Source organism: Arvicola amphibius, chromosome 6, assembly GCF_903992535.2.
Source record: "Arvicola amphibius chromosome 6, mArvAmp1.2, whole genome shotgun sequence".
Classification (NCBI taxonomy): domain Eukaryota; kingdom Metazoa; phylum Chordata; class Mammalia; order Rodentia; family Cricetidae; genus Arvicola; species Arvicola amphibius.
The window spans coordinates 28,800,102-28,823,738 of NC_052052.2; the positions used below are offsets into that span (position 1 = coordinate 28,800,102).

General features: G+C 40.4%; 1 protein-coding gene across 10 annotated transcripts in view; it reads left to right on the forward strand.

Moving 5' to 3' along the window:
* The window catches only part of LOC119816258 (microtubule-actin cross-linking factor 1), a 319,531-nt gene that overhangs the window by 181,101 nt on the left and 114,793 nt on the right, over nt 1-23,637 (forward strand). For 6 of the 10 annotated variants that reach the window (XM_038332756.2, XM_038332759.2, XM_038332757.2 and 3 more), the window contains exons 30-39: nt 277-360; nt 1,332-1,439; nt 1,580-1,678; nt 2,436-2,588; nt 2,842-2,930; nt 5,785-5,920; nt 9,943-15,282; nt 16,188-16,337; nt 22,356-22,571; nt 22,929-23,078. In XM_038332756.2, the coding sequence (XP_038188684.1) occupies nt 277-360; nt 1,332-1,439; nt 1,580-1,678; nt 2,436-2,588; nt 2,842-2,930; nt 5,785-5,920; nt 9,943-15,282; nt 16,188-16,337; nt 22,356-22,571; nt 22,929-23,078 (6,525 nt within the window). The remainder of the gene's footprint in view (nt 1-276; nt 361-1,331; nt 1,440-1,579; nt 1,679-2,435; nt 2,589-2,841; nt 2,931-5,784; nt 5,921-9,942; nt 15,283-16,187; nt 16,338-22,355; nt 22,572-22,928; nt 23,079-23,637) is intronic. The other 4 variants (XM_038332762.2, XM_042055226.1, XM_038332761.2 and 1 more) reach the window with 1 other exon arrangement.

The window sequence follows — 23,637 nt, forward strand, 5'->3', positions numbered from 1 at the left end:
TAGTTTATTATTCCTTTAACCTGACTGATGAAGTTAATGCAAGGATTACCTGAAATTGAACATGTATAATATTAGAGGGATGTAGACCAGTAGCATCAATATCCCTTGAACCATGTTAGAAATCAAGGTTCCTGGGCCCAACTCAAGATCTAGGCCTAGCCCTTCAATCTGATTGTGATGCTTCTAAGTCTTGAGAGTCACCGCCATAGAATATAGTAAGTGTTCACCACTTAGTGATGATATCTTAATGGTAATGTTGTGATATTTTGGTTCTAGGAACTGTTTGCAGAAATTGAGAGAAATCAGACAAAACTGGACCAATGTCAAAAATTTTCCCAGCAGTACTCCACTATTGTGAAGGTAACTGTACCACATCCCAGAAGGAACAAATGATCTCCATCTTAGGAAGATTTCACCATCACTGTAGGTTCTTCTCTGAACATATTATGCAGAGGCCGCCCCACCCCTGGTCTCCCCGCCAGCAGTGTCAGCATCACAGAGAGGCTGCTTGAAGTGCCCTCCCATCTATTGGGTCTGACCCCATAGTTCATAGGCTTCCCAGATGGTCTCTACACATGTTGATGTTTGACAAAGTAGGGTCTACATCCTTGAAAGATTTTAGTTAGAGGAACGGGTGATCATATTTGTTTTTTGGAAAAGATAGCAGTCGCAGATGAGAGTAGAAGTAGGGAAGATAAATTAGATACTGTTTAAATGAAGAAAGCTTGGAAGAGGGTGGAAAAATGCTGCAGGTTGCAGAGGAAGCACAGTATATGTAGTAAAATGAGAAAAGCATTTTTAAGGCTTTGGAAACAGTTTCTAATCTGCTGGATTAATTAAGGAAATCCACTTCCCATGTTTGAACTTCATTTCCCTTAAGAGTGAGTTCAAAGAATTGGGTATCAAATCACAGGTTGGAAGTTCAGGATTCAGCAAGGTATGTGTGACCCACAGGCTGAGTCTGTGCTGTACACTCTTGGAGTATTAGGAGTTCAAGGTTAAGGTCAATATTTTTGCTTCACAGATAGTTTGAGACTACCCTAGGCTACACGAGACCCTGGACAATAAATAAAGTGATAAGAACTTGAACTTTGAGTCCACATAAATTATATTGCAACAGTGATTTTCCTTCATTTCCATACTATAAATAGCTACATTCATTTATAGAGACAGAATTAGTATTTCTGACAGGCAGAATGGCCCAATATTTGCCAATGTATAGTCTGAACAAATACTAAACGTAGTCTAGCAACAAAGTACTGTGGTTTTGTTGTGTAATGTGTCAGCTATGAAGTTCTAGGCAAAGGTAGTCAAGTTTCTCCTTCTCCTAGGACTATGAGTTGCAGCTGATGACATACAAGGCCTTTGTGGAATCACAGCAGAAATCCCCTGGCAAGCGCCGCCGCATGATCTCCTCTTCAGATGCCATCACACAGGAGGTGAGCAGGAAGGGAGGAATGCCACCATCTTCCCTTAAGAAAACATCTCATTTGTGTCACCTTTCTGTTGCCCTCCTTATTTCCAGCTACTGAATTTTACTTTTCCGGCAGATAACTTACCTAAATTGTTCTTTATATAGTTCATGGACTTGAGGACTCGATACACAGCTTTGGTGACATTAACAACTCAGCATGTGAAATATATCAGCGATGCTCTCCGGCGGTTAGAGGAGGAAGAGGTGAGGATAGTTGGGTCCTAATTCTTCTTGAAATCATGATAAAAAGTGCTATGTCTCACCAGACATGGTGGCCCATGCCTTTAATCCCAGCAGAGGTGTCAGAAGCAGACTGATCTCAGAGTTTGAGGCCAGCCTGGTCTATAGAGTGAGTTTCAGAACAGCTAGGGCTGTACACAGAAACCCTGTCTTGATAAATCAACAACAAAAAAACTGAGCCTCAGGCAGAGAGTATGGCTCATTAGTAGAGCTTATAGCTACCATGTGCCAAGTCTTAAAGTTGATCCTCACACTACATACTAGACTTCCTGTGTCTCATCTTTTAAAAGGTAAAGTTCATGCAGTTGTTGTCCTTATTTACAGTGATCATGTTCTAGAAAGTTTGGTTGTTGTTTAATACTAAACCAGTGCTCTTATGGGAAATAGTTGCTTTCTGTAAGCCTTGGATTACATATACAGCCTTGTTTTGTGTGCATTTTTGTTTAAAGATACTTTGTTTAATGTGTATTATTGGTTCATGAAACACTTTCACTTTTTTCTGCAAAATGTTTATCAAAGAAAGATTTATCTCTAAGACATGTCATAGCCCTCCTAGACTTAGGAATATTAAACACTTCAATATTAGCCTAGACCTGAATTATGAAAGTTAGCAAGATTCTGTATGTAAAGAACAATTTATTTCCTGTCTGGCTTTGGAACCTTGAAGTCATGTAGCACGGCGAGACTGACAACAGTACCAACTTTCTATTTTCTGCTGTAGAAAGTGGTAGAAGAGGAAAAACAGGAACATGTGGAGAAGGTTAAAGAGCTCTTGGGTTGGGTATCTACCCTGGCAAGAAATCCACAAGGAGCAGCTGCCTCGTCCCACACCAGTGCGCCCACAGACATTGAAAAGGCCATTCTGGAGCAGCAGGTTAGTGGAATCATTCGTTGGAACAACAATTCTCAATGGCCGTTTTATTCTAAAGTATTACTTGAGAAAAGGCTAACTTCCGAGACTTACAGCAACTTCAGCTGTCTTATTTGTTTACTTGACTGTTTAAAACATCTGTAGCTCATTTGACCTAGGTTATATTTTCTCCTTTGGTTTTAAAAATTTATTTGAAATCATGTTTGACTTGTTTAAATCTTGTTTGAAAAGTTTTTTTTTTATTTCCTACTACTAGGTTCTGACAGAAGAACTGACAACCAAGAAAGAACAAGTTTCTGAGGCCATTAAAACATCACAGATCTTCTTGGCTAAGCATGGTCATAAGTGAGTGTAACCTTTTCACCTGGCTGAATCTTAGGTTTGGGATGAGAAGTTTGAGTAGAGAATTCTTGGCAACAAGAGCCAATTGTCGAGAGCCTTTTAGTTTTTACTGAGGAATTTTTTTGTTTTGGTTTTTAATTCTTGTCAGATCTGGGGATTAATTTTAAGCATGATTGACATGGGGGTGCAGGATAGAAGACAAGAAGCAAATTAAGAGGCTGTCCTGATAATGAGTGCAAGAAATGTGGTAGATTACAGAGGTGACAAAGATTCAAGCAAGGTGGTTCAGCACAAAGAGTTGCTACCAAGCCTGACAACCTGACTTTAATACCCAGGACCCACAGGGTAGAAGTAGAAAACTGACTCCCCAAATTAACTGCTGACTTCCATATGTGTACACATGTGCCTGTGCACATACACATATGCTAAATAAATGTATGAAATTAAAAAAATATTAAGAATGAGTCTTTGAGAAAATCATTAAATAAACTGCTAGACTTGCTGGGCATGGTGGTACATGCCTTTAATCCCAGCATAGGCAAACAGATCTCTGAATTTAAGGCCAGCTTGCTTGATCTATGTAGTGAGCACTAGATCAGCCAAGACTATATAGTGAGACCTTGTCTCAAAACAAAACAAACAAAAAGTTTGGTAGGTTTCTAGCATAGGCTATTGATCATATAATGATATCACTCACAAAGATAAGAGACAGAAAAGGGAGTGAGTTGCAGAATAATGCAGCTTAGACATTGTTGAACAGGAGAGCCTCTAGGATGTCAGAGTATAAACAGCTAATATTTAGTAAGATTTGTGAACTACCTTATGTAGACTCACTAAAGATTGCCTGTGGCCAGGGAATAACAAGTTTGGAATTAATGATAGAAGTCTTAAAAAGACAAAGATTTTAAGTCATTAATATAGTAGAAATCATAAAGGCAAATTAACCTAAAAGACTTTTAGGTCTTCTCAGTTTGTAAAGGGAACTTCAGAGAAGGAATAGAAAAATGTTGGTGAGTAATACCTCAGAACCCAAGAAGGTTCCAAAGAGGAGGGGGGTTCAAAAGTCAAGAAAGATTAATGAATATTTAATACATTTGGCAGCCGGAACTTTTTGGTGGCACTGATGAAAAGTTGATGGGTGAGTTCAGAATCAGCACGATGAGCAGTAAATAAATGAGAGATGAGGGGCTGTGGTACTGAAACTCAACTCCTTTCCAAAGGCATGGTCATTGGAGACGAAAGCTCTAAACACAAGGAACAAGGAACGGGATATACTCTCACAAGACTGTGACTTCTTAGAACATGAAGGACGCTTAGCTGTGTTTAGACTGCCTTAAGTCCAGGAAAGGAGAGGTAGTAGAAATGAGGGAAGTGAGAGAGGCTGGAAAGTACAACGTTAGTCAGGAGATATAGGCTCAGGAAAGGTGTGCACAAAGGTGATCTTTGTTAAGAGTGAAGTCCAAAAGTAAGAGAAGTAATTTCTAGTGGTCCATATGTATTTTCTTTTTTAAATAGGCAAAGGGGTTTATTGAAGATTAGGGTGGTGCTCAGGCAAAACGACAAGGGATTAACTGTGGCCTCTCGCCTGGATTTTCTGAGGTAAATACTCAGATCCAGTTAAAATTGCAAACCAGGAAGATGTCCAGGTGGCTACGGGGTCCCCTTTCCTCACGGGATATATTTGCAGCAGTGGATCTTAGAGGTCTGGTTTTTATCGAATTAATTAATGGACAGGCAAGAATAATATTAAGAAAATCTACTACAGGGTTTGGATGCCAAAGATAAACTGAAGATAAATAGAGAAGATGATAGATAAGGAACAATTGGAAGAGCCACAGAAGGCTTGGGGAATCTCATTGAGTTTGTCGGTAATTCTAACGTAAATCGACATAGTTCGTTCTCAGAATTAATTTGGGGGGGACTTTTAGTATTCACCAGATTCAAGTTGTGACCCTCTAGGAAGACAGGAAAAGAATGGACGTGGTGACAAACACACGGTGGCTTTAGTTACATATGTAGTATCATGTTTCCTAGAAAATGTTCTAAAATAAATGCAGTTGAGTAGTAAAACTTTGAGTTAAGTGAGCTATTGAATGGTAGTAATCCCATCGTGGGGAACTAAACCAGAAGGGTCACCAGCTCAGCCCCCTCTTCTTGGGCTACATACAGACCTTGTCTCTTAAAATCAAAACTCAAAGCAAACAAACAAAAATGACTAAGACTGGGGTGGGGAGACCAGGGAAAAGGAATGTGCACCGAAGATACATCCATGTACTAGTGGGGACTGGAGAGATGGCTCAGAGGTTCAGAGCACTGGCTGTTCTTCCGGAGGACCCCGGGTTCAACTCCCAGGACCCACATGGCAGCTCACAACTGTCTATGGCCCAGGTTCCAATGCACATAAAATAAATACATAGATAATTTTTTTAAAAAAATAGAAAAGTTAAAGATGACTAGGTAGAGAATAGGTAAGTGAAATTTATACTTTGTTTAAAATGAGAATAACCACAGGAGTAAAATATAAAGTAGGACTTTATCATATATTCTGAGGTCTAAGAATTTAAATGTAAAATAATTTTATATTATTTCAACATTCAAATTTGCTGTGTATGGGTAAGGCTAAGGTATTGAGACTACCATTTTTTTTTTGATTGAGATTTGCAGAACTACAAGCAAGGAGTTATTTATTTAGCATTGACATCATCGAGAATCATAGAGGGATATGGGTGAGATGCCAAAGTTGAGTATAAGAGACTGGTTATATCCAGAAAATCTGTTCATGGCAGCAGTGTAACCGTTTTTGAATATAGTTTGGAGAATTTTTCCCCTGAGAAAAATGTAATGCTTCATCTTTCAGGCTCTCAGAAAAAGAGAAGGAGCAGATCTCCGAGCAGTTGAGTGCCCTGAACAAGGCTTACCACGACCTTTGTGACGGCTCTGCCAACCAGCTCCAGCAGCTCCAAAGCGAGCTGGCTCAGCAGACAGAACAAAAGGTATTTTTAGTTTTGGGATCCATGTATTATGGGTGCCGTTTAAATGGTATGAAAGTGGTTTTGCTGATTGAGAATCATGTCTCTAGCTTTCCATGACCAATGTGACTTAATGTTTAACCTCACCTTAGCAGCCATTTGTCATGTGTTTCTTTTCTGGGGTTCCATGATGTATTGGTCAGTCAGAAACACTAGAGCGCACCTACAGCAAACCCTCTGGATCTATTCATTCCCACCCCCACCCACACTCAATCATTGCACGTCAGAACAGCTAAGGAGAACTTAAATTCTGTGTTGTATCTGATGACATTCCTTAAGATAAGATATGATAGGATTACTCCTTTGTGACCTTGTCACCCAAGGTTGATAGCCAAGAGTTGTGGATGTTGGCCCCGAAAATGCTTCCAACCATCTCCCCCTGCAGAGTGACCAAACTACCTGGTAGATTAACTTCACTGACTGAGACGCTGGTTCCCCTCACCCATGGTCATCCCATCATGCAGCACAGTTAACAGTTCTCACTTCACGTTCATTTTGTACCATGAAAGCCATAGTTGCTGTTGGTTGTCTTGAATTCTTCCTGGATACTTATGTGTGTGTGTGCATTTAACCAAATTATATTCATGTGTCTCTGGGATATACATGTGTGTTTGCCTGCTTATTTCCTATGTTGTGAAGCAATGGCCAGTTTATGTGGGGAAGGCCAATATGTTGTAAATCACATTTGGTTTAATGATGCTCAGAATATTTGTTCAAACAAATATCTTGATTCTGGCCCATGTATATAAATACGTAAATTCATAAAATCTACAGAGTCGAACCAGCCCTGCTTTGATGGTATATTTCCAAAAAGAATGTGCTGGTGTAGAATTTTCTGTGTAATGTAGCCCACTTTCAATGGCTTGTTGCTTCACCATATAAGGGAGTATGTGAAAAGTTTTAACAATTGCTTGCTGAGAACATCCAGTTCTCATTTCGAAAGGTTAAGAAGGAGTGGGGGGAAAGAAAGAGAAAAAGAAAAGCTGCTGAGCACCACTACATTGAGCATGATGTGTCCCTGTACTGTGTGTGTTTCATGTAAAGTATTGTTCTGATTAACTGACATCCTTGCTTACAAGTTTCACTAACCCTTTGGAGTTTAAGCACAAATGCACAAAGGGAAAAGAGGACGACCTGTTTGGGGTTCTTTTTTGCAAAAAAACAAACAGTCGCATGCTGGACGCTAACACCAAGCTTACACTGTGTATGTGACACGGCTGAGCTGCTCCGTAAGGCTCTATCTCTTACCTGCTGAGGCGGGCCCTGCAGTTTGGGTAAGTAGAAGCCTGTTATGTTTTCTTTCCATTTCTCCCCCTGTCTTTTACTGTTCATCTGGGTCAGACTGTCCATGTTTGGTAGACTGGATTTCGCTGGATTACTTCCCTACTCAGTGCTGCCTGCCTGTCCTCCAGGAATGAGGGTGCTGGGAGGAATTATGAAGGCTTTTTTCTTTGACTTGATTCCAGGCTTTTCTTCAATGTCAGTATTTTTGAGATTATAAATCTTACAGAAGAAATTGGAAATTTTCAACAGTTTTCCCCTTTGTCATAGTATCTCTCAGCAGGCTTTAAGTAGATTTTTAAAAAGTATTTTTAAATTATTTTTTAGATAATACAAGAGTCATACACCAGTGAACTTTTTCCCAATCTCTATAAAATAGATATATAGTAGATTTGTATAATTTGTGTGTTTTACTTATATAAATTGAACCCTACACTACAGAAAATAAGTTGGGGAAGAAAATAGCAAATAATATTTTACATAGCATACCAAAATGTGCCATCATCAATTGAGCATATATATATATATATATTTTTTTTTTTTTTTCGAGACAGAGTTTCTCTGCAGCTGTAGAGCCTGTCCTGGAGCTAGCTCTTGTAGACCAGGCTGGTCTCGAACTCACAGAGATCTACCTGCCTCTGCCTCCCGAGTGCTGGGATTAAAGGTGTGCGCCACCACTGCCCGGCTTTTTATTTATTTTTTATTATTTTTTTTTGGCAATTGAGCATATATAATGAAATGGAGACATGAACCAAATCTTTGCTATGCATTCTATATGCATATGCGCTCTCACCATGCTTAAACTCTTCATGCAGTCTTCATGTGGTGCTAAGGGTCTGCATACACATTTTTATTCGTCTGGTGTTTGCTGCATGGCAGAAACTGTCCCTGTATACTGAGGGACAAACCATGTTTTTATATAGTTTGCTTCTCATTGAGACTAGAAATGAGGTACCCTTGTTAGTAAACAGGGATGACTAGGAAGGGCATAGTGGCACCTGCTTTTAATTCCCACACTCTGGAGGCAAAAGCAGGAGATCATGGTGTGTGAATTTGAGTCCAGCCTGGTCTACACAGTGAATTATCAGGACAGTCAGAGCTACGTAATGAGACCTTGTCTTAAACAAACAAACAAACAAACAAATAAACAAACAAAAAAGAATTGTAAACTTGAAGTGTAACACAAGTAACAAAGCAATCTAGGCAGTTAAGCTCTTAAGTGATTTAAAGTCTAGAATAAAAGGCTTTAAATTGAGAACCAGCAGCCTGCTTTTAGAATTTGCAAGGGTAATTTTAACAATGTATAAGGTTTACCTTACTCCTTGGATTTAGAGACTAACTTCTGTTTAAGGTGTGGCTTTATTGTTTGCTGTTTCCCCAAACCATACAAAGAGCTAGTATAATAGCAAAAGATTGGAGGCCAGGTTGTCTTCTGGAACTCACTTGTACTAGTAGCTCCACCATCTGAAGTCCCTAATCTGTTCCTTCTTTGACTTACTACTTTCAGGTTTTCAAACTAACTTAACTCAAAGTCATTGCCTTTGGAAAAGCCAGAATTGGCTTCCAAGAGAGTTAACTCAATTACACACTCCTTGAATGTGTACACACTCCTTTATTAGGATGTACAACTACTTTGTAGCTAAAAATCTCTCATCCTTTCTACTAACCCTGTTATCAGTCATTGTCCCACCCACACACAAAAAAACTGTTTTCAGAGCCTGAATGGGCTGCAGCACTGAGAAATTATATTGGGAACTGGTATGTGTCTATAAGAACCTTTCTAATAATTTGATCTTATAAACAACTATCCAGATGTTAGAGCATGGTTCAGCGATTAAGAGCACTTACTGCTCTTCCAGAAGACTTGAATTCAATATCTACATTAGACAGTTCACAATCATCTGTAACTCCAGCTCTAGGAGATCTGTCACCTTTGGTCTACTAGGGCACCTACACTCATATACTCATACCCACACATATATGTATATAATTTTAAAACTAACTACCCAAGGCCAGCAGTATGGCTCAGCAAATTAGAATACCCACTGCCAAGCCGGGCGGTGGTGGCGCACGCCTTTAATCCCAGCACTCGGGAGGCAGAGGCAGGCGGATCTCTGTGAGTTCGAGACCAGCCTGGTTTACAAGAGCTAGCTCCAGGACAGGCTCTAAAGCTGCAGAGAAACCCTGTCTCGAAAAACCAAAAAAAAAAAGAAAAAAAAGAAAAAAAAGAATACCCACTGCCAGGCTGATCACCTGAGTTTGCAATTCAGGGCCCACATGATGGAAGGACAGAACCGAGTCCCACCAGCTCTCCTCTACTTACACATTTGCGCTCTGGCTCTTGAATGCCTACATGTATACACGTACATATACCTTACATGCTAAGTAAGTAAATAAGAATTAAAAATTAAAAGAAAAAACTAGCTATCCTTTTTTTAACTGCTTGCCTCTTTGTAAAACTTTTTACTCAGATATGTTTAATGCTGTCATATTTTAAGCAATCTATGAACTTCTGACTCTATTAAATATTCTTCAATTTAGAAAAATTATTTCTTAGCATGAATGGCCTGGCTTGCTTTTGATAATTCGTGTAGGTTTCTCTTGTGATCAGAATTTTATCTGCTGTGGTTCTTTAAAAAGATTTCTTCCAACAGTTACACTTTACCATTGACTCTGATTCAATTTTTATTTTAATTTTTTTTTAGGGTTGCAGAGCTGTTGCTGGGGTGATTGACCTAGGCACAGTGGAGATATTTCCCATCTTCAGAGCCATGCAAAAGGGCCTTATTGACCAAGACACAGGCCTTGTGCTCCTGGAATCCCAGGTTATCATGTCTGGCCTCATTGCCCCTGAGAACAGTGAAAAACTCTCTTTGGAAGAGGGTCTCGCCAGAAACCTCATTAACCTTCCAATGTACCAACAGCTCCTGCAGCTACAGGATTCTCTGTCCTTAATAAACAGGCTTACAGAGACCCAAGGCTCCCTTTCTGTGGTGGAAGCAATTGAAAAGAAAATAATCAGTGAGAGACTCGGACTGAAAATCTTAGAAGCTCACCTGGCAACTGGAGGTTTCAGTCTCTCCCCAAGTGAGAACTGTATTAATCTGGAGAAAGCTTTTTATCAAGGCTTCATTTCATCATGGCTTCATTCAGTATTACAGTCTCACCTGAGATCATCCAAGAATTTGATAGACCCTAACACAGCTGAGAAAGTTGGCTTGCTGGAACTGATGCAGAGATGTATCATCCATCAAGAATCAGGCCTGAAATTGCTGCCTGTCAAGCAGTTGGCAGGGGGAATGGTGAGCTTGAAGTCAGATCGGAAGGTTAGCATTTTCCGTGCCGTTCAGGAAGGATTGATAGATAGGCAGGTCACTGTCCGACTGCTGGAAGCTCAGCTTTTTGCTGGTGGCATAGTAGATCCAAGAACAGGACACAGACTTACAGTGGAAGAGGCTGTGAGACATAATTTGATTGACCAAGATATGGCCTGTGCTATTCTCATTAGGCAGCTTCAGACAGGAGGCATCATTGACACTGTCACGGGGAATAGGATGACTATGGATGAAGCAGTGAGCAATAATCTAGTAGCTGCTAAGACTGCCCTTGTAATTCTGGAATCCCTCTGGTCATTCATGGGGTTACTATGGCCTGAATCTGGAGAGATACTCCCAATTACAGATGCACTAGAACAAGGTATTGTGTCCACTGAATTAGCACATAAAATTCTCAGTAAACGACAGCAAATTGAGGCTCTTTTTCTACCAACAACTACAGAGATTTGGTCCTGGAAGAAAGCAACAGAGAGTGGTATCTTAGATAAAGAACTTGCCAGTAACTTAAGATCAATTTGTATCCCTGATGTTATGCCTCACATACAACTAGCAGACTCAGCAGAACAAAGTAAATTAGGTATTGCTCATGGTACCCTACCCCTGTCATGCCAAAGAGAAAAAATAGTAAGCCATGGAGAGAAGCTATTGTTTCAGCTGATGACTCACAGCTACATTAATATACAGACGGGGCAGAGACTGCTTCTGTTGGATCAGGAGCTGCTGGAGATGCTATCATCCAGAGATGAATATCAAACAGATCTTCCAGATGTATTTGAAATTCAGCATCAAAGACTAGATATGTCTGGGGAATTGCAAGAATTGGATACTGGAAATATCTCCCAAATTTCCAGTGCTAAATGTATTAGGAAGCCCTGTGAATCCCGGTTTCTTTCTCAGGACAAACACTATCCCAAACCGGAAAACTATACTGAAGCAAAAGGCAAAAGGACTGCTGTAGGAATAGAATGCTCTTCTGAAGAGAGCCTTGAGAAGGATCTGTTTGTAGGAGAACAAAAAGCAATTACTGCAAATGTTGGCACTTTGAAGGTCAAAAATAAAGTCAACTTAGAGCTTCAAAGTCCATTGTTAGATACTAGAAAGGAAGAACAAACAGAAATGTTTAGCAAGGAAAGTATCAGTGGAGGACCCCTCCTTGTGGAATGTCCTGAGGAATCTTTGGTGCTTGAGAAAGACCTCCTTTCTACTGAGAAATCAGAATGGCAAGCTCCCACAAAGACTTCCTTCACATGTCAGAAAGAAAAAGTAAAGACTGCCAAAACTGAGTTTATTCCAAGTGAAACTATAATACCCCTCATAAAGTTCCAAAACAAAAATTCACAATGTCAGGTAGAGACTTCAAGCTTGAAATCAGAATTTAAGTCAGAAAATGGTATGAATATTAATTCTTTGGAGAAAGAGTTAAATGGAACACTTTTGGTTAAGGATAGCCACAAACAGAGCCAAGAAGGACAGAGTGTTGCAGATGGTCATATGGTGGTATTAGAAGAGACTGATACAGATGGTGATGGTGGCGAACCTTCCTTGTTGTGTGGTCATCCTTTTGAATTGCTGGAAGAAGCTACCTTAAGTAAGTTATCTTCACAGCTACTGGATGGTGGTATCATCCATGAAGAAACAGGTCAGAAACTCTTACTAAATGAAGCAATAGGCCAAGGCCTTGTGTCTAGCCATACTGCTGTGAAACTAATGGGAAAACTGAACATGTTTCGGGGCTTCTTTGACTCTCAGACCTGTGAGTCTTTGACAACTGAAGAAGTCATTGATGAAGGTCTGATGGATGAGAAATTACTACATAATGTCCTTATGTCAGACAAAGCTATAAGTGGTGTCTTAGACCCCAGAACCAACTCACTGTGCTCTGTAAAGCAGGCCGTAGCAGCTGGACTTCTCGACAAGGAGCTAGCCACCAGGATTTTAGAGGGGCAGGTGGTAACTGGGGGAATTGTGGACCTGAAACGAGGCAAAAAGCTTTCAGTAACTTTGGCCTCAAATCTTGGTTTGGTAGACAGTGCTGACCAAACAGACCTTATTAATCTGGAAAAGGCTACCAAAGGCAGAGACGTTGAAAAAGCAGTTAAGAAGAGATTAATTGGGCTACAAATGGAAACAACAGGACTTATGGACCCTGATAGTAAAGCACCATTAACAGTTTTGCAGTCCATTGATAGAGGTCTTCTGGAGAGAGAAGAAGCTGTTTCTCTGTTGGCTAAGCAAGTACTTGATGGTGGTATCATTCATCATATTTCTGGGTTGAGACTTTCTGTTGATAATGCCTTCAAACATGGCTTAATTGGTGAAGATGTAGCCAGGCAGCTCAAAAAAGTTGAGAATTTAAACCATCAATTTTTTCATCCTCAAACAAAGGAAGCTCTTTCCTTCTCAGAAGCCATGAAATTAGATCTTGTCTCTCCAGAGTTGAAAAGAGAAATCCAAGAGATTCAGGACTATAGTGGGAACTTGGGAGATCTCATTTATGGTCAGAAATTGACCTTGGCAGAAGCTAACAAAGGAGGATCCTTAGCTAATAAGACAGAATTACCTTCAGGAATGATCCATGGAGTTGTAGATCCTGAGAACTGTACAGTTATTCCCTACTCGGAATTAGTAAAGAAATGTAGGATTGACACTGAGTCTGGACGGAGATATCTTGAAGTAATCCCATTCTCTGATGTTAAAGATGAGGTGAGCAACCAAGTGCTGCCATTGTCTGAAGCAGTGCAGCATGGCAAGGTAGAATTTGCATCTACACTGAAGGTTTTGGAAGCTCAGGCGAACACTGGTGGAATTATAGATACAACCACAGGAAGAAGATTGACATTGGCATCAGCTTTGGAACAGAAACTATTGGATGAAAATATGGCCAGAATTATTGCTTTTCATCAGATTTTAAGTGGAGGAATTATTGATATATATAATGATCAAAGAGTGACTTTAAAGGATGCTGTAGAGAAAAGATTTATTAGCCCTGAGCTGGCATCTGTGATCCGAGCAGATACCTTAGAAAAGCAAGGTGGGACTGAAGTGTGTGAATTGAAGGGTGAATTTCCAAAAGTGGAGTTACTAGTTGAGTGCGGTGAGGCCTCCAGGGGGAGCTATGATAAAGAACAGCATGAGAGAGTTGTCCAAGTTGGAAGTCAGTGTGTTCAGGAAAAGGTTAAAGGAAGGGTTTCTAGTAGGGGAAAGGCAGAAAGAGGCAGAAAGGTTTCACTAAAGGAGATGGAAAGCAAGTCTCATGATGAGGAGAAAGCTTCTTTGGACAATAAAGTTCCTGCTGACATCATAAGTCCTGGTGGTCTTGAAGGTGAACCTTCACACCTAGTTTCAATGAAGCATCCCTGTTCAAGAGCTTCTGATTTGAAACCCAGAGAGGAAGCTAGAAGTCGCATGAGAAAGTGTGCAGATGGAGAGCAGGAGAAAGTAGTGACACAAATAAAAACAATTTCTCACGTAAGACAATCTACACCAGGCCTGGATGCTGAAGAAGCAAGAGAATGTCGAGGGAAAAGGATTGTAGAAGGCCAGGAATGTCATCGCGAATCAGACGGCGGACTGTTGAGTGAGCAGTCAGTGAATGTGAGGGTTAACAGAGGATTGGCTATCAGGAAAAGTGTCCACACAGGCAAAGCAGCAGGCCTTCCTGAGGAAAGCTTGGACCAGGAAGTTACTGTTGCTGATGAACATGACTCGTGTATAAAGAGCCAGTCTTTGAGAATGATTGGAAATGACAAGAGAAAAGACATTGGTAGAGAAATGAACATTTCTGTTATTTGTAAAACTGAAGACTTCCCTTCCCAAGTGACATCCAAAGATGCTTCCCTACGAAATCAAGATGCTTTAACATTCTTCAGCGAAGAGGAAATGAAAACTGTGAACCTCTGCTCCATCTTAAAACCAGAAGAAAAGTTACCTCAAGAAATTGCTAGTGATGCCCAGAAGAAACCATTCTCTTCTGAGATCCCAAGACCTGAAAGACTAAATGACCTGGACTCAGATGGAGAAGTCCTCGTTTCAGACACATTCCAAATTTCCAAAAGAGACATGTCTGCCCAAAGACCCAGCAGACAGAATACTACTGATGGCCACAACCTGTGTGCTCCATCTAAGGCTGGGGAGACCAAAGATAAGATTTTCACTTGTAGAGATGATAAAGAAAAGTTATATCAAGAAATACCTTTGGACTCAACAAGACCTTATACATGGAGAGAAGCCATAGTTTCTACCATAGACACAGAAGTAGTCAGTCATCTAGACTCCTCAGATAGAGAACCTCCTCATGAAGATAGCAAAGGGGATCATGAGCTTTGTGAACATGAAAAATCTAAAATAGCAACAACCCAGGAAACAAAATTTCTTGAAATAGTAAATCCCATAATTAGAGACCCAGAAGAAGGGTCCTCTGAAGACACAGTGGGTCAGAAAGGACCCAGGGTCTTTTTTCCAGAGAAATTACCCAAAGAAATATTATTGAAGGAGAATATAGAACAGCATAATGCTGTCACTAGTCCCACTGTTTCAGAAGTCAGTGAAGAAATGCCAGTGTCCCTGCCGTATTCTACAATGAAGACAGATGAGAAGGTGCCTCAGGAAAAGTACAAAGAAATCCTTGGTGAAGAACAAGCTCCCTTCGTGGCTGTACCTGGTGAGAAGGGGAAAGAAGGTGTAAACCCAGTGCCCTGCAGAGCTACTCAGGCAAGTAAATGTTTCTGTTTGCTTAGGGTTTGGGACCATTTTTTTGTTTTGTTTTGATTTTGTTTTGAGGCAGGGTTTAACTTTGTGACCTTAGCTGACCTGGTACTCATTATGTATCCCTGGGTAGCCTCAGACTTATAGCAACCCTCTTGCTGCCCATTCTAGAATTAGAGAGCACACACCATCATTTCTGGCTTATAGTTTGTTTATTAAAGATAAAAGTAGCTTTAGTGCTATGATGTTTTTTTCTTCCTTTCTTTTTTGTGCTGCTTCCTAGGCAAGTACTCTACTACTGAGCTATATTCTCAGCCCTAGCTTGATGCTGTAATTCTTAATTGGATACCCAAGTCACTTGTGTATAATTGTATGCACTTATACATGCATACATACATATAAATACATACATTTATTTATGGCATTACCTAAATCTCTTAAGTTACCAGCTCATTTATTATCTATAATATAGTTGTTGGAAAATTAAGCATTGCCTGTGAATATCTTCCTAAAAATTTGTAAGAATTTTTGTTTGTTGTTTTTTATTTTTGTGATTCTAGCATTGGACCCAGGGTTTGCTATGCAGTTATTATACTGTCAAGATCTACCACCTGCCCAAGAGTCCTAAAGTTAGAAACTTATTTGAAATATTGGAATGATTTTACTTGAAATTAGAATGTCTTTTATAAATGTTTTTAAATGAATCTAACCTATTGGTAATGATGTGCTTCTGTTCTTTGAGAAGGTTAATAAAATCACTTTGCCTATTGCTTAGGATGGCTCAGACAGAATACCATATTTCATCTTGTCTTATTTGTAGTAAAAATAGCTTCTTTCTGTAACAAACAACTAACTCCTTTAAAAGCTGACTTTTAGGAAAACAGAACTTAGTTTTACTTTTGGTTCCACAGAATGTGTTTACCCGACGACTTTGTTTAGAGCATGATGAGAAGCTGGTGTCCTATCTGTCTCTCTTACGGGACATTGAAATGAGAACCAAACAGATTCAGCCTTTGGAGCTTAATGTGGCAGAGCTGCAGGATCTGCTGTGTCAGGCCAAGGTACGTTCCCAAACATTCTTTCCTGTCCACTGGCTTCAAGATGGTGGCCTCCAGCTATCTTGAAGATTTTAAGGCTCAAAAGTGCTTTTTTTCTCTCTCTCATTGAAAAAAAAAATCTCTGGCTCCTTATTAGGCATTGGTAGGATATTCTAGGCTAGAACAGTAAGAGCCAGATTTGAATATACTTTGGATGGACATGTGCTGTTTTGCTTGTGTGTTCTTTGATTTAATGAGGTAATTTCAAAAGCAGTGTGGTTAGTTAAGAAACTTGAAGTAAGGTAGGCATGGTGATACATGCCTTTAATCCCAGCCCTGAAAGTCAGAGGCAGGAGGACCCTCTGAGTTTGAGGGCAGCCTAATCTACATAGTGAGCTCCAGGAGAACCAATACTACACAGAGACACTCTGTCTCCCCTAACTTCCCCCTACCCCCAAAAAAAGAAAGAAAGAAAAAAACAGAGAGCTTAATGCTTGGACTGGAGAATGGCTCAGCAGTTCAGAACACATGTTGCTCTTCGGAGGTTCAGAGTTCAGTACCTAGAAACCGAAACCATGTCTAGTCAATCCCAGTCGACTGCTGTAACTTCAGCTCCAGTGAACTGAGATCCTCTTCTGGCCTCTGTACATACATACACAAACACATGTACATGCACATAAATTAATAAAAAAAAATCTTTTTTAAAAAGAAAGAAAAGGTTTGCTTTTAGCTAACCGGAGAATTCTAGCTTGCAAACTTCAGTGAATGAAGTTAAACAGCTGTGTGCGTTATACTACATAAATCCCTAAAATCCCTCTTTAATAGTAACACCAGAAAATAGATACATTTGCATATGCAAAAGAGTTCTAACTTGTTTAAAGTGTAAGAAGCAATTAAACCTACCAATTGCCAGCTCTTTCAGTAGTGTAGCAGCTGCATGTGCTGTTTCCCTAAAGAACAGGAAAAGTTGTCTTCTGAAGAAAGCATCTCCTTAGACTCTGTGGGTAGACACCGTGGAAGGTGAGGCTTCTTTGCTGCAGTGATAAAATTAGATGAAAGTGATTGACCCATGGGCTTCATATTCATTCTACTTCCAATGATTTGCCTCACCCATGGGAAAAGAAGACCCAGTGGTGATAATGGATATGATTCCTAACTCTATGGACCAATACCATCACCTCAGTGAAGCCTGCATTTATGAGACCAACCCATGCATATAGTCTGTAGAACTTTTTAGGAAATTCAAAGTCACCATTTATGTCCGTAAAACATCTCACTGAAGTAGGGTGGTGGTTACACATGCCTTTAATCCCAGCACTTGGAAGGCAGAGGCAGGCAGATCTCTGTGAGTTCAAGTCCAGCCTGGTCTACAAAACGAGTTCCAGGACAGGCAGGACTGTTAAACAGAGAAACCCTGTCTTTTTTTTTTTTTTTTTTAAAGACATCTCATTGGATAAAGGCACTTGCTGTCAAGTCTGTTCAATCCCCAGGACTTATATAGTGGAAGGAGAGAATGAATTCATGCAAGTTGTTCTCTGACCTCTGTACTGTGTTTGCATTGTAGCAATGTCCTTTAAAAGGCTATAATATAGTATAACTTTAAAAAAAAGTGCAACTAGGACTCTCTAGGAACAGAGATCTGAGAACACTCTTTCTATCCATGAAGTAAATAAATCCTACTATTATGTTTGTATGTGTATCTCTGTGTGTGAGTACGTGCATGTGACTATATGTACCTGTACCTGCACATATCATAGTGCAGGATCTCCTGGAGCTAGAGTTAACAGATAATTGTCACCTGCCCAACATTGGTGCTAGGAGCAATAGGTGCTCTTGACTGCTGAACCATCTTTCCCATAATGCTCGTGCCTTCTTGCTGGGGAAACCAACAGTGTTTTACTTACATTTCTGGCTGGATATGGTAATATGTGCCTATAATCCTTCCCCAGAGAGAAAGAGACAGAAGGATCACCACAAGGTTGTTTACATCATCACCAGCCTGGTCTACATAGTAAGTTTCAGGCCAGCCAAAGCTACAGTTTGTGTCTTAACAGAAACAAAACCCAGGAGAATTGGGCACACTTGTAATCCCAGCATTGGGGAAGCAGAAATAGGAAGGAGGATTCCTACAGTAGCTCGCTCACCAGATAGTTTGGCCTAATTGGTGGGCTCCAGAACAGTGAAAGATCTTGATTCAAAGGAGGTAAATGGCATTCCTAAAGATGGCACCCCAGCTTGTCCTCTAGCCTGCACATATTTTGTTTTTATCTGTTTGTTGAATCAAAAATTTGATTCACAATTTCAGAAATGAAGCCAGCTGGTTAGTTGGTTGTTTTTAGTGGTTTGGTTTTTTTCTTTTTACTTTTGTGTATTGTGCATGCACATGTGTGGTTGTACACACTCACAAGTGGGCCATAGACATTTATGTCATTGTCCCGTTCTGTCACCCTCTGTCTTACACCTTTTAGACAGGGTCTCTCAGTGAACCTGAAGTAGGATGCTGGCCGTAAACCCCAGCAATATTCTTGTTCCTCATTCTTCTCTAGTACTGGGGTTACATGTGTTCATGGCCATTCCCAGCTTTTTCTGTGGGACTATAGAATTTGAACTCAGGTCTTCATGATTCTTCAAGCAAGTTCTCCTACCTGCTGAGCCACATTCCCAGGCCTGTCTCAGATTTCAAAGAACACCAAGAAATGCTGACTTTATAGAAATGTAGGAAAAGATCTCTAGGAAGAACAGAGGCCACAGATACTGAATCCAGTGAAGACAGATTCATTATTACCATGGTAAAAATGGTTTCCATGAGAGGTAGAGGCAGGCCAATCTGAGTTCGAGGCCAACAGAGCAAGTTATAGGATGGGCAGGGCTACTCAGAGAAACCATGTCTCAACTACAAAAACAAACAACAAAAACAAAAATGGTTTCCATGGAGTGAGGAGATATAAACTAATGGCAGATGATTACTGTATGTCGTTCTCTCCAGAAGTGTTTGTGTTACAGGCAGCAGCTAGAGGAGGTAGAGTGACTAAGGAGTGTTTTCAGTGGATTCTGGGGAAGGTAAGGGAGGGAGACTTTGATAATAGATAGTATCAGGCTCTTACAAACATAGAAAGGATAGAAAGGCAACCTTGAAAGGGAAGATGAGTCGCTTGTTGAAATTGGAAGCCAAAATGAAGATGGTAGAGCCAGTGGAAGTTTGCCATGTTTCCCAGTATCCAGTATGTGGCACAGGTAGGGTGGCTAAAAGGGAAATGAAGCTATACTCTAAATCAGTATTATGCTTTTCCACCAGCCATTGCTGGCTTCTCTGTTGAGGAGTAAGAAATTATAGAACAGCTGAGTGGGAAGACTGTTTCCAAGTATTTTTGATTCTTTGAATCTTCCCCTTAGAATTTGGATTGAGAAAGTCTTTTTGGTTGACTTCCCCTTGGCACTCTCTGACTCCACATGTCAGCTGCCCGGGGATGGCTGCCGCCAGGACCAGCCTCAGCAGCTCAGGGATCGAAGCGGGAGACTGTGGAGCTGGCTAACTAATAGCTCAACTTGGCTTTTCTGTCTGAGGAAGTTAAACTTAACTCTCTGGAGCCGACAAAAAAGGGAAAACACGCACACACAACTATAGGATCTCTTTATCATCTTCCTCTCTTCTTTATTTCTTTTTTTACCTCTATCTAGATGTATCCCTTCTATCTCTCTTGATGTCTTCCTTCTAACTAACTTTATTTTCACCCTTACAGTTTATATATCCCAGCAACATCTTTGAAACAGTATAAAAATTAAAATAAGGTTACATTCTGTTTTTAAGTGAATGATTGCAATGAATATAAATTTTAAAACAACATGTTTTCCATATTCCTTACATGAGTAGCATTTTATGTGTTATAGGTGAAAAACAAATTATCCCACGAACCCACATACATTCATATTCAAGCAACTTGTTACAGATTAATAGTGTAAGCAAGCAAAATATTTTTTTTCTCAGCCAGTTCTTTTATAGGCAGGCTGCATTTTGTGGTTACAAAGAAGGGATCAATCATTTTATTATTTATCTCTAAGGGTAATCTTATAAAAAATCTTTTAAAAAATTGCAAATCTAAACTTTTATATATGAAAAACAATCAGTCAGCTCTGAATCCTCAGGGTACAGACGCATTCTCAACAGTTCTTTATATCGGGAAACTGAGAGCAGAAATGGTTTCAGAGAGTTAGACTTCTGATCACCAACCGACAGACATATCAGCTAATAATAATTGAAATGCTTTTTCTTGTTCCTTGACCTCATTAGTCCCTCACTCAACTATGTGCCTTTTTAAACTTTAGATTGTTTCTCAAGGGTTTTTACCTCAGAGTTATTAACAAAAACATCTTAACCTGCCAGGCAATTTTGGTGCGCGCTTTTAATCCCAGCACTTCAGAAGCAGAGACAGGTGGATCCCTGTGAGTTCAAGGCCAACCTGGTCTACACAGTGAGTCCCGGGACAGCTAGTACTGTTACACAGGGAAACCCTGTCTCGATAAACAAAAGAAAAAACAAAAAAGTCTTAACCACCCTTACCACATATTTAAAGGTTTGTTCAGCTATGATGCTCACCGAAACTTGCAAACACGTCTCCACATTAAGATGAAAAGAACTTGAGCTAACTGGGTTTCTGGGACTCAGTTGTTTCTCTTTTCTTTTTCTTTTTAAATTATCTTTATTTCATATGGATTTGTGTTTTTGCCTGCATGTATGTTCGAATGAGGTGCCCTGGAACTGGGGTTACAGATAGTTGTGAGCTGCCATGTGGGTGATGGGAATTGAGGCCAGGTCCTCTGGAAGAGCAACCAATTATCTTTTTTTTTAAATATTTATTTATTTATTATGTATACAATATTCTGAGTGCATGTATGCCTGAAGGCCAGAAGAGGACGCCAGATCTCATTACAGATAGTTGTGAGCCACCGTGTGGTTGCTGGGAATTGAACTCAGGACCTTTGGAAGAGCAGGCAATGCTCTTAACCACTGAGCCATCTCTCTAGCCCCTGCAACCAATTATCTTAATCACAAAGCCATCTCAGCCATTTCTCCAAGCCCTCAATTGTTCTTCTTAATCATTAACCTAAGCCACAGTCTATAGGACTCCTGGAGAGAAGCTCGTGTGTCCTAGCGGTGTGACACTTCCTTGTTCTTATTTTTTATCCTCTACAGCCCCTGTTTTTTCAGGAGCTGAGTCAATATTTTATCCTATCTTTACCTATATTAATGTTCCCACTAAACTTAACCTTTGTCACAATCCCTTACTATATTAAAAGCCCTCAATCATCAAAATCCTATTTAAGCTAACACTATTAATGTATAAAATTATTGCTTCAGTTAGACAGTATGGTTTAGGAGGAAAGCATCTTCATAGTAATCCACAGGTCAAAATGCCCGGTAGAATGGAATATTTCTATGAGATAATCACACTACATTAAAGGCAGTGGAGATCTCCTCATGCCTGTTCACACCATGCCAGATGGCAGTGGCAAACATGTAAAGACACAGCAGTAGCAAGAGACATTCTGGGACTGAGGCTCTCAGGGGCCTTGCCCATCCAAGAGTCACCCATAGTCCCTTGCATGCTGATGGGCCAATCCCTTGAAGTCAATTGACACCTGCTGCTCCTCTGGCATAGCCAACATCATCTGAGAAAGGAAAATTGACAGAGAGGAGTAAAGGTCTAGTGGTCAGAGTACTATACTGAGTCAGAAACCTGAATCCAAGACCTTACCTATTTCAGTTTGGTAACCTCAGAGGAAATAATTCTTGATGTTTAAGCTGAGAAATATGAATTAGTTAGTGATTAAACTAAGGAGCCTTTTCTAAGCCCCAAGTTCTACGTAGACACAAAGTGAGCTGACAGATGTGTTCACAGCTGATTTCCTGCAGGCAAAATTGCTATTCTGTACAGAGGGTTGAATCTAGGTCTTAAGCAAGGTGGGCATATGCTCTACCGCTGAACCCCAGCCACAGCACTGCTCTTGATTTTGGAGGTGACTTTATACTCTCTGTTCCCTCAGGTTTTAGACAGGGAACTGAAAGATCTGTCCACCGTGGTGAGTCAGGAACTGGAGTGTGTGGATCGGATTGTTATTAGCCAGCCTCAAGAAGTTCCTGCTCAGCTGCTGAAGGCATTAGAGAAAGATGCTAGAAATCTTCAGAAGTCTCTAGACTCTGTTAGTGACTCTTGGGGTTCCAGACTCATCTACCTCCAGAATGCCATGGAAGTGAAACAGGTAGTGTCTTGGTTTGGGGGCTTTGTTCTTTGTGAGCTTGTTGTTTGATTAAATTGGGGTCTTTTAAGATTTATTTTTTTATTATGTATATGTATATTAGGGGCTATGTTCATGTGAGTGAGTGCCAGCAGAAACCAAAAGGAAGGTACCAGATCCCCTGGAACTGGAGTTACAGGTGCTTGTGAGTTCCCTGGTGTGGTTGCTAAGAACCAAATTCACATACTTTGTAGAGCAGCAAATGCTCTTAGCCACCCAGGCGTCTCTCTAGCCCTTGTGCATTGTTTTTATGCCCAAGGACTCACACAAAGCCTGCGGAGATCTGGAGGGTCATGGTCTGACTTGCTGTGTATCTCCTAGACCACAGTGTCCAATCAGCACACGGAACTAGAAGGCAAACTTGAAGATCTGAGAGCCTGGGTTGACAGAACCAGCCTTACTCTGAACAGCAGGGGATGTGACAGCAAAGCTGATGCGGGCAGCCTGCGCCAGGCTCTCCAGCAGTGTGAGGTAAGCGCCCGCCCATCCCACCTTGTCCTCTCACTTACAACACTGATTCTTAGAAAGTCTGAATTTCCTCTTAGAAATGAGATCAATTATGTTTAATTTTTAAGATTTTTATGTTCCTAGAGGTTCAAACCCTGTGACTCTTTTCTTTCGGTTATTCTCTGAGAGTCCCAAGAGTAACTTTATATTACCAACTTTGTATCTTTTTTGTACTGTGTTTCTGGGCTCTGTCTCATCTTTCTCTTTTGATAGTATCCAGTCTTGCACAATTTCTGAAGACATTTTCACCATTGGCCTAGAGTATGAGTAGCCAAGCTTTTTCTGTAGGCCAGATGGTGCCTTGTAACACCAGGCTTTGTGTGTCAGATGTGGCCTAGAGGTCACAATTCTAGACAACTTGATATAGATTTTTTTTCTTCTTAATAAGCTCCAAACTAATGGTTCTTCTTACTAACCAGTGAAAGGAAGTTGAAACTATGGCATATAGCTACATAGACATGTGTGCCCTGCCCACGAGCTCTCCATCAGTTGTTCTTTTGTTACTGTTCTGTTCAGTGCATTG